Source organism: Trachemys scripta, chromosome 3 (genome assembly GCF_013100865.1).
Source record: "Trachemys scripta elegans isolate TJP31775 chromosome 3, CAS_Tse_1.0, whole genome shotgun sequence".
Lineage (NCBI taxonomy): Eukaryota > Metazoa > Chordata > Testudines > Emydidae > Trachemys > Trachemys scripta.
In genome coordinates, this window is record NC_048300.1 from 106,809,084 (window position 1) to 106,820,633 (window position 11,550).

General features: G+C 42.8%; 1 protein-coding gene across 3 annotated transcripts in view; it reads left to right on the plus strand.

Moving 5' to 3' along the window:
- Positions 1-8,325, plus strand: part of MED23 (mediator complex subunit 23) — a 46,879-nt gene extending 38,554 nt beyond the window's left edge. For 2 of the 3 annotated variants that reach the window (XM_034765646.1, XM_034765647.1), the window contains 5 exons: positions 787-859; positions 2,169-2,383; positions 3,541-3,661; positions 5,387-5,518; positions 6,542-8,325. In XM_034765646.1, coding sequence (XP_034621537.1) covers positions 787-859; positions 2,169-2,383; positions 3,541-3,661; positions 5,387-5,518; positions 6,542-6,700 — 700 coding nt within the window. In that variant the 3' untranslated portion in view covers positions 6,701-8,325. Of the gene's footprint in view, positions 1-786; positions 868-2,168; positions 2,384-3,540; positions 3,662-5,386; positions 5,519-6,541 lie in introns of those variants that run through there. The other variant, XM_034765648.1, reaches the window with a different exon arrangement.
- Positions 8,326-11,550: the final 3,225 nt, after the last annotated feature.

The following is an 11,550-nucleotide window of genomic DNA, read 5'->3' on the forward strand; positions in this document are numbered from 1 at the left end:
TTGACTACAGGGAGAAAAGCAGAAAAATTGGTAGGATGCTTGAGGTCCAAAAGTGTATCAGAGTTTATATTTTTATACTGCATTTAACATCTGTTATAATTTTCATTGTTACCATGTGATATTGGAGATGGCATTTTACAGATCTCATTCTGTGTTGCCACATGAGACATTTGGACTTCATTCCTAAGCTCAGTGACTTGCTTTTTGGGCCAGAAGGTACTGAAAGAGTTGTAAAGGGACGGAGCACCTTGTATTTAATTAGTGACTCAGAAGGCCATCTCTAAGTGATAATTAGGGTGACCAGATGTCCCGATATTTGGGACTTTTTCTTATATAGGAACCTATTACCCCCCTCCCCGTCCTGATTTTTCATACTTGCTATCTGGTCACCCTAGTGGTAATGATAGGTTGAAAAAAAGGATTCCTTTCCCACTTTACCCAGCCAAGGAAGGTTGCCCTGATGCAGGCTTTGGGATCATGGGGAAATGAGTCATCAAAGGAATCGATATCACGGTGAAGACTTTATTCATACAAGTGTCTCTAATGTCTCTTAAGAGAAAACATGCTACAGGAACAAAATTGTTTAAGAAGTTTTCCACGCAGTGTCAATGTGGTACTCAACTAACCAGTTAATTAAACCACATAGTCACGCATTTGTATATATACCTTTTTCTTAAGACAAAAGTCTATAATTTCTCTAGGAATATATTTCATTCATCATAAATATATCAAAAGTCATGAGAAATCTTATATAACTTCAGATTTTTTTCCCCTCCCTATTTGTAGTCAGCCTCTGGTGCCAAGAGAGAATATCACAGCTTGGATGAATGCTATTGGACTGATTATCACAGCCTTACCAGTGAGTCTGTATGTATTTTAAAATTTTCTGAACAGAGAAAAGAATGCATTCTTCCATAAAAGCTAGGGATTAGTGCAACTAGTTTCTTTCAGATGCACCTGGAGTAGTTCCAAAAGCCCCTGGGAAGCTTATGAAACATCTGTGCTTTGTCCTTCATTGTCGGACCAAACCCACTGTGGGATTTGCAGGGGTGGGGTGCGAAACTGGATTTTTCACAATCTTGTTTCCTTGTGGGAAAATAAAGTTGCTATATATTAACTACAAAAAAAAAATTGTGCGGTGTTTAAGCTTGAGAATTAAGTCAGAAAATTCCCCAAGATAGAAGACTGATGTAACATTAACTCTACTTTGCACATTCCATATAGCTTTATAGAACATAATGGAATAGGAATAAATCATAGGAAGTTTAAAATTTAACAAGGAAAACAAGAATAGAAACTAATATATATAATTGAGTTTAAAATGTTCTAGTAGAAATTTTCATCTTTTGAAGATGCTGAGTTTTAGTGTTTGATGACTCAGCTTCAACACTGAATATTTTTGATTTAATTTCCTTTTTTCACCCCTTTTCTGCTTCGGTCCCCTTTCCACTTGATCTACCAAAGTTATTTCCACACCCTGCCCAGTTACATCACGCATCCCTTTGAAACCGTCCATTGTCTTCCTGTTTCTCATTGTCAAAAATGTAAGCTTCTCATCTTCATCTACAAGGTCCTGCATCTCTGCTTTCTTTGCTCCCTACAGTCTCCTACCTTCCCTTTATCTCCTTGTCCCATCCTTGTCCCTAGCCTCCATTTGCCAGAAGCTGGGAGGGCAGGGGATGGATCATTTGATGATTACCTGTTCTGTTCATTCCCTCTGAAGCACCTGGCATTGGCCACTGTTGGAAGACTGGATACTGGGCTAGATGGACCTTTGGTCTGACCCGGTATGGCCGTTGGTATGTTCTTAGCTTGTGCCTTGTATTGTTCCTGTGCCTGGAACAGTTCCCCAATCTTCTTCCACCAACTGCCATTCTTTTCTGCTTCAGGTGACTCTTTAAATTCCATATTTTCAAACAGTCCCTCCATCCTTCCTTTCATTAACAATCCCCGTGCTCCCTCTCTCCTGAACTGGTGGTATCTTGTCTTATTTAGATATTAAGATCTTTGTCAGGAAATGGGTAGGTAAAGTATTTGTGTAAATTAAGACTGTTATATAAATATTTTTAATAATTTACAGTAATCTGAGGGAGGTGGGGGAGAAAGTATTACCTTTTCTTCTAAAAATTAAAAGCATAACAATCCTTTGGGGTTTTTTGTTTTGCCAGGAGCCATACTGGATTGTCCTCCATGATCGAATTGTCAGTGTTATCAACAGTCCTAGCTTGACATCAGAAACAGAGTGGGTTGGTTACCCATTCCAGCTCTTTGACTTCACAGCTTGCCATCAGTCTTACTCTGAGATGAGTTGTAGTTACACTTTGGCATTGGCACATGCCGTGTGGCACCATTCTAGCATTGGTCAACTTTCCCTCATTCCAAAGTATGTATAATGGGTAACTGATAGTTTAAAGTACACTTTTGACACCCCTTCCATACTGTGTACAGGAAAACAATATGTACACAAGTATGTGGCAGAGAGGGAAAGCAAATCAGAACAAGTAATCAAAAAATCCTCTAAAACATGGGTGATGGTAGGGTTTTTTGGTTTTTAAGCATCTTGTCTCTTTTATCTATATCTTTGGGCTCTCCACCAGCGTTTGGTAGCTTTGAGGGTATGATGTAAAGCATATTTTATCTCATTTAGCTTGTGTTTGGTTTTTTCTTACTCATTACAGATTGGCTGCAGCTTATACTGGCAGTGGCAATACACTTGCTTAATGCCATCCGTTATGATCAGCTCTGTGTAATTTTGTTTTTAATATTTGTATGTAGCATTTGTTGCCAATGGGGGAAGTTCTTTGTAAATTAATAGACATTGCAGTGATACACTTGGAGATGTCCTTAACAAGCCAGGAAGCTGTAGCATTTCATACCTTGCAGTTCATTAGAAGTTTAGTTAAAATGTATTTCTATGCTGCCTTATTAATGGGAGCGTACAGAGCATGTGTGGGGGCTTTTACTCAGCTTCCATTTTAGCTTTTCAGTTCATCTTTTAATATTCTGTCCTGGATTTATCGTTGTCTACATAAGTGGAAGATGGCATGAAGTACTAGTCACAATTAGGTGACCCTATTCAGTGACTTAGTGCCAGTGTCACTACCTAAGAGGCCTGCATTTGACTCTCCCTTTCATTCTCCAGGCTGATCTTGGGTGAGCCTATGCAGCTTCTAGTCCTTGGGGCTGTGTGAACCATTCATAGCTCAGTCATGATCCCTACTGCTAGTTGTGCTGACATACTGAGTATGGTTTTATGAGTGTTATTCAGCAAGCGTTCAGTCATTTTTAACATGAGCACTTAAGTTTGGGTTTTAGGGGAGGATGAAACACTTTGACGGTATTTCCACCATAGCAAAATGCTGTCACTCCCAACCAGTCTGAGGTAGAGCAAGAAAACCCCAAATGCAGTCATAAATGTCTGAGCGTAATGAGTGACGATAATATTGAATGTTGAAAAATGGTGTTGATTTTGGTGGCATGGCTACTTTAACGTAAGATAAATGTACAAAATAGTGATGTGTCCTGTTTGAAATACTGCAGATTCCTCACTGAAGTCTTGATACCCATAGTGAAGACAGAATTCCAGTTACTTTATGTTTACCACCTTGTTGGTCCTTTTCTACAGCGGTTTCAGCAAGAGAGGACACGATGTATGATAGAGGTAAAATATAGTTCTTGTCCTGGCTTTTACAGTCTAATTCTGTCTGGTCTTTGAAACTCAAAAGCTGGGAAAATCTTTTAAATTAAAGCCCCAGTCCTGCAATGAGCTCTGTGAGAACAGAACCCTGTGCTTTCATGGTGCTCGCTACTTGAAGGGAGCTAACCCACCGGCTTATTGAAAATTTATTACTTTTTAGTATAGAAAGAACTTAGCATTTAAAGTAATTAAACATCAGGGTCAAATATATACACACATTTTATCACTCTTGCAGTGTATGCATAATAAATTCTAGACAGGACTGGTTGCGCTAGTTAAGCCTGTAGTTAAGGTTACCTAATGCCCTCCATTATAAGTAAGGCCCTACCAAATTCATGGTCCATTTTGATCAATTTCATGGTCATAGGATTTTAAAAATCGTAAATTTCATGATTTCACCTATTTAAATCTGAAATTTCTCGGTGTTTTAATTGTAGGGGTCCTGAGCCAAAAATGTTCATTAATTAGCATTAGTTTATGTCCATCAACTAATAGGAGACTTTAAAATCTTTTTCTGTATTAGCATAGCACTCTCTAGGACTCCAGCAAATCACATAAGCACATGCTTAAAGTCTGTTTCAGTCAATGAGACTTAAGTTTGTGCTTATTACTTTGCTGAAGAGGAATAGTTTGCTGACTCTGAACCTAGTAAAAATCTGATTAAAAGCATTGGGTATCAAACTACATAAATAAAACGACCATAATTCAGATTTTTAGGAAGGTTATTAAATTATTCTAATTCCCAAAGTGAGGCGCCATGGGGCCAGTTAGGCTACATGTATGCTGTAAGCTAGGAATGCGATTCCCTTGCTCATGTACACATACTCGTGCTAGCTCTCATCGAGCTAGTACGAGTATAAATAGCAGTGTAGCTGTGGTACCACTGGTAGGGCAGTGTAGGCATGGCTTAGCTGTGCCTAGTACTAACCCACGTGAAACTGGTTGGTATGTATTCGGCACAACCGTGCCTCTACTGCTGCTGCCTGTTTGTACTCGTGCTAGCTCAATGAGAGCTTGCGTGAGTATATGTACGTGCGCAGGGGAATCACACTGCTGGTTCATAGTGTAGACCAGGGGTGGCCAACCTGTGGCTCCGGAGCCACTTGCATTCTTCAGAAGTTAATATGTATAGGCACCGACTCCAGGGCTGGCGCTACAGGCACCAACTTTCCAATGTGCCGGGGGTGCTCATTGCTCAACCCCTAGCTGTGCCACAGGCTTGGCCTCCACTCCACCCCTTCCCGCCCCCTCCCCTGAGCCTGGCGTGCCCTCGCTCCTCCCACTCCCCCCCCAGAGCCTCCTGCACGTCACAAAACAGCTGATCAGGAGGTGGGGGGAGGCGCTGATCAGCGGGGCTGCCGGTGGGTGGGAGACGCTGTAAGTAAGTGGGGAGGAGCTGATGAGGGGCTGCTGACATATTACTGTGGCTCTTTGGCAATGTACATTGGTAAATTCTGGCTCCTTCTCAGACTCAGGTTGGCCACCCCTCGTGTAGACATAACCTTAGAGTTGTCAGACTTCTTTCACGCAAAAGCAAATGTTTAACAGGAAGTTCAGATAAGTAGAAGATGCACATAATAAATGTATTTCACCTTCACAAAAGAATAAACTTAAAAATATAGCGTGTAAATCCAGACAGCAAATGTTTTAAACTTTTTATTTTCATTTGGTTTTTGTGTGTGAAAACAGATTGGGGTGGCATTTTATGAAATGCTTCTGGATGTGGACCAATGCAGTACACATCTGAACTACATGGATCCCATATGTGATTTCTTGTATCATATGAAGTACATGTTTACTGGGGACAGCGTGAAAGATCAAGTAAGTGAACAATATACCTTGAAGCTAAAATCAAGGTTACATTTAATATAACAATTTGTACCATGGTCTCTTTTTGTGTATGATCTTAAATGTAAAAAGATCACAAAACCCTTCGCAGCTGTACATTCCCAATCAATTACTGGTACAGTTTTTCTCAGTTAGAAGCCGTAGGCCAGATTTTGAGACAAATTTCGGACCACAGGGAAATTGTGACGAGAGTTTGATTTTCTTTATGAGATGGCAATAGGAGTGCTGCTATATAAATGTCAGTGTGTTTGATTCATAAACATTTATGTTTAGTTTTTTGTGCTGTTTCAATCCACACCTTCTGAGTTTTACTTTGAGCTTTGGGTTCAAATTAAATAACCAAATTTCATCTGGTTTTGTTGCAAAAGCATAAAACATCCCATGTTCACCAAAAGGGTTCTTGAACTTTAATTAATCTTTTACTGAAACCTGATCCAGGTTTCTATTTTGTAACAAAGTGTAAAGTCCAGATAAGCATTATGTTTCCTGAATGAATTTTTGCACAGTTTTGGTTGAGTCCTAGACCGAGGAGGTTTTGGGATAAGAATTGATGAAATTCAGAGATTCATTTAGGTAGCATTTACAATAAATCTGTCTTGCTGTATTGTTCTAGGGTATCCTTCTTCTCTTGAGTTAAAATGTGTCAAATTACTTTGTTTTGATAATACATTTTTCAGCATTTGTGGGTACGTCTAAACTGCAGCTGGGAACGTACTTCCCAGCGTGGGAGGATGGATGCGCTACCAGTGTAATCAGGGTAGCACAAGTGGCTGCTCAAGTGAGTTGCCTGAGTACAAACCTGCCCAGCCTCTCCTGGGAATGTACTTTAGTGACTAGCCAAGCCGCTGCCCTTGCTATCCCCCAGCTACACTACTGTGCTTAGCGCATTAGCTTGAGAAGAGCTAGTGCATGTCCATTTGCCTGCACTGGGAAGCATACTCCCAGCTGCAGTGTAGATGTATCCTGAGGGGTCTCTTTTTGTTTTGTTTTTTATAGGTAGAGAAAATTATTTGCAATTTAAGACCGTCTTTGAAACTCCGTCTACGTTTCATAACACATATCAGCAAAACGGAACCAGCTGCTATTCCTCAGCAATCCATCAACAGCGGGTCTCCAGCACCACAGCCTAGCCAAGTGCCTGTTAATGTTGCTTAGCCAGTAACACAATAGAATAGGACATCACACTGGTGTCTATGTGAAGACTCTTTTCTATTGATCAAGATGAAACTCTCTTTGGTCTGAACTTGGTGACATTGTGGAACAAGGGACGAGAACCATCTCCAGCCTGCAGCTTCATTTTGATTTGTGTGGTGAATCCGTTTGTGCATCATCTGCACTCCACTCCACTCTTCCTGTTTATATCAGAGACTAGATAAGGGATGTGTTGAACTGGTCAAAGGTATGCTGCAAACAGTGGCATTTGTGGATGTCTGATAAGATGACTATTTTGTAAAGCAGCTCCATATCCCTCTTCAAACCATCGTAGTTTTCCTTCTTTCTATCTGTCAATATTAGCTTTTTTCAGAGGTGCCTAGCATGGTGGTATGTAAAAACCTAGTTTTCTTTTAAATGAAAACGTTAATCCTAAATGTCAGCCAGATTCTCTCTTCAAACTCTGGGATGGAATATTAATCCATGGACTAAACATAAAGATGGATACTTCAATTGTTATTCACCAGTACTGTCTACTTAATCACTAGGGGACAGATATTGATCCTCACTCATCTTGAATACTGCCTTTTTGAAGTCAGTGGGACTACCCATGTAATAAGGTACCATCCGACATGAGTACAGGCGGCACCGTCACATCTTGCGTGCACAAATCCCTTTTACTTGACCGCCCGCTCATGATGAGATTGAGCTGTGAAAATTAATGTTCTTGATTTTTGATCATATGAACAAGTTTAGTCCCACAGGGAGGTTGCTTAACTACATGCTTAAGTTCCAGTGGTGTAAGTCAATGGGACTTGCATATCTGATTAAAGTTAAGGATGTGTTTAAATGCTTTCTTCAATTGGGGATTTAGGGCTTGTCTGTGCATACAGCACTGCAGCGGCGCAGCAGCAGCACTTTAGTGAAGACACTGCTACACCGACAGGAGAGCATCTTCTGTCAGCGTAGCTAATCCACCTCCATGAGAGGTGGTAGTTATGTCGATAGGAGAAGCCCTCCCATCGACAGCACTGTATACTCTCGGGGTTAGGTGGTACGACAGCGTCGCTCAGGGGGATGGATTTTTCACACCCTGAGCAACATAGTTATACCGATATAACTCTGTAGTGTAGACCTGGCCTTAGTCTCTTTAATGACTGTGAAGGACTCATTGTAAACTAGGGAATTTACGGATGTCTTCATTAAAGTAAATAGATGAGCAGTGGCTTTGATCTAGTGTGAACTAACAGGCTGCTAAATTATTAGCCAAAGACCATCTGAAATGGAACTGTGTTTAAAATCTGTGTATTCAATTAAGGTTTGCTGGTTGATATTTATTTTCCCTAGTTGGGAAATGGTGTAATTTTTATTAGTCAGTCATGGTTGGATTTTTATCACATCCAAACTTTATTTTAGGTTTGTATAATCCACTACTTTAATTCTTCAAATTTTAATTGTGTGTGTGTGTGTGTGTGTGTGTGTGTGTGTGTGTGTACTGTCAGTTGTTTACCAGGTATGACTGGATAACAAAAGTGAAAATAGTCTCAATTAAGATTTGTAAAATATTGATCATATTTGACATCTTTAAAGAATTTTTTAATTAAAAAAACCCTTGAAGTTTATGGTAATACTGTTTGCTATCTTACGCCTTAATATTTATTTGCCATGCTCTTCAGTTTAAAAATAGGGGTTATTTAGAACATCTAAGTCTCTGTGTCCTAAATCTTCAGTTCTACAACAATACCATCTCAGATGATGATCTCCACAGAACTCACAACTTTAGGAAGGTTAGGCCTCATGAGCACCTCCTGCTGAAAGCCCTGGTGCTTTAAAAGATAGTGTTGTTTCAGTAGAAAGAATTCTTCATATCAGTCTGCATAGTCAACACCTAGCATAGTGTTAGAAGGCACTATATTGTCATACCCCCCAAGATTCTAACAAGTGGTCCAGTGTGAGTAATTATGAACTGCCTTACCTATATTCATCTGACAATTTGCATAAGTTATACAACTTCACAATAGTTTAGGACAGGAACAGTAGTACTTCTGCATGCTGTTTAAAAAGCTGTCTTGCTCCATTCCAAAGTTGAGTTAAGTGATTCTCGTGTCTGCCAGACTGGATTTGGTAACACACTGCACCTAGGTGCCCTCCAGAAATCCAGTACACATCTTGGAAGTTTAGTCTGCTTCTCCAGAGGCCTCTCCAAAGGTTATTCTGGGGCAGAGCCAAAGGGTCATTTGATAGGGTTGGGATGCAGAAGGGCTGAGTTCTGTTCCCGGGTCTGCTATATCACTTTGGTCAAATCACTTCCCTCTCTGTGTTTCAATTTACTTCTCTGTAAAACTGAGATAATATTTGCTCACCTTTCTAAACAAGTTTAAGATGTATGAATGAAAAATGCTGCATAAGTATCAAGCTTCATTACTGATGCGTGTGTGCCTTCTGACCGAACAATAGCAACTACTATGTGTGCACACACTACAGGATAGTCCTATGCTATGTAGAAATAATTCTTTGGGTTGGCCTGGGACTAGAATGTACATCTGCAGTTCTGCGTAGCACCTATTTACAGTCATTGGTCTTGCGTGGAGAGTAACAGAGAATTTGGCCTCCTGCCTTTAGGAGCAAATGTTTAGAGCTATTGAGAACCCTAAAACCTGTGAGGTTTTTCTCACCTTTTAAAATTGGAGCCTGAAATCTTTTGTTTCTTCGCTAAGCAAGCTGCAACAATATAAATTAGCCCTCTCCCTCTATCGAATGTCTACCTGTGTACATAAATGGGTTTAGTAGCTCAGTGTCTAAGCTCCTTCAGTTCCTGGCCTATGCAGAGATGACAAAAAGTGAAATTGGACTGAGGCCATCAAAAGATCATGTTTGGCCACTACCAGCCTGGGTTGGAACCTGTGACCTAAAGCTGAAAGGCTCTCTGTCCCATTAACAGTCTCCTGAGTCATTCTGTCTTTAGCTAGGTGGTAGAATTACTGTCCAATGGGTTTAAGTACTTTTTAAATACATAAGTGTTGGGATATAGTCTCCTTTTGATGTGTGTGCAAAGCTCATTAGCAGGCTTCCGAGGTTGTTGCGCTAGACCAGTGGTTTTCAACTGATTACACATTGTGGTCCACAGGGGCCAGGTGGCAGAGCAGCGGCAGCCCTGACCCCGTCCCTCGCTGCGTGGGCCGCCCCACTGCTTGCCCTGGACCCCGCGGGGATGGCTGGCTACCCTGGACCTTGCCATGCAGCTGCCCCGGGCCCCACATGGCCGGCCAGCTGCCCACCCCGGATACCTTTTGAATCACACCAAGGGAACAACTTTACACGTTCATTCTCCACGCATTTCACTTCTTCACCATCGTGTCCCACCACGATACCAAGTGGTAGGACCGTCTACCATCTGTAGAAGGTGAGGAACCCCAGTGGATCAGCCTATATTCCACCCTAGTCCCATGGCCTGCCCAGGATGTCGGTTGGTGGCTCCCCAATAGAGCCGTAAGCACGGGCGTGTACCTAGCGCGGTTCACCCCCATCTCCTATGCCTGCCCCTTTTGCTGTGTGAGGGAGAACCTGGCGCATGTCTATCTAGAATGCGTCAGGTTGCAGCCCCTATTCCGGCTCCTCCAGAATCTCTGTTTGAAGTTCTGGCTGTTCTTCTCCCCACACCTTTTCAAATATGCACACCCTGTCCATGGCCCCATGAAGTTGCGAGACTTCCTAGTCAACCTTCTCCTGCTGTGTAGAGTTGTTCCCTTGGCACGGTTTGAAAGCGAACTGGCAAGCTCCAAAGTGGCCATATATACAATACCAGGAGGAGGATGCTGGACGGGGAGGGGCTCTGCGACTGTGGCGCCTATTTCTCTTCCTCCCTTGTCTCTCATATCCGGGCAGAGTTCCTGTGGGTGGCATCTGCTGGCTCCCTAGACAGCTTTGAGGAGCCGTGGGGCTGTCTGGGGTTCTCTGCTCGGTGTCCCCATCTGCATCCCTAATTTTGAACCTGACCCCCACTCCCTGCCCTTAGTTGTCCCCCCATATTCAGTTGGATCCCAGGTCCAGTGGTTCCTCCTACAAGGCTAGGAAAGGGGCCTTTAGATGTGGATGGGCTTCTGCCCGCCTGCCTCCTGGAATTTCAATAAGGCCCTGGACCCTGACAGTCCAGCCAGAAGCCCCAGACCCATCGGGACTGGCCGGCTGCCCCAGAGCATGAGAGGTGGGCCGGCTGCCCTGGATCTGGACCCCAGAGCTCATGGGGCTGGGTAACTGCCCTAGACCCAGACCCTGCTGGAGCCCCTGACCCCACGGGGCCTGCTAGCAGCCGTGACTCCGGATTCCCACCATGCAGGGCAGGCCAGCAGCCCCGACCCCATCCCCGCCACCCTGGGCGGTGGGGCAGCCTGGCTGGACCCCTCCACACTTGGCAGCTCGGACCCCTTCACACCAGACTGCTGGGAACCCGGCAGACCCTTGGCATGCAGGCGGGCCTTTAGCAGACAGCTGAGCTGGGCTGCAGTTGTGTGCTACTTCCGTGGGTTGAGAACTGCTGCCCTAGACCATTGGAATAAGGTACCTGACCAACAGAAACAGATACCAGCATTGTTTGATGTGAGTGTCCTTTAATCTCTTATCTTAACCATCAGTGGTCTAAAAAGAAATGATTGTTTGCCTAACGTTGCCTACTTTGGACTGAATGCTTTAGGTTAGAAGTTGTGCTTTTTTGCTAATGCTTTACATGACTATCACAGCAAAGCATAGTTTGTGTACAATTTCAGACCTACATTTGGGTGGCTGATCGTTGAGTTTAAACCTGAAGGTGAGACCCTCAGCTGCCCAGGCAATGGCAGCATGGGTTAATGTTTGTG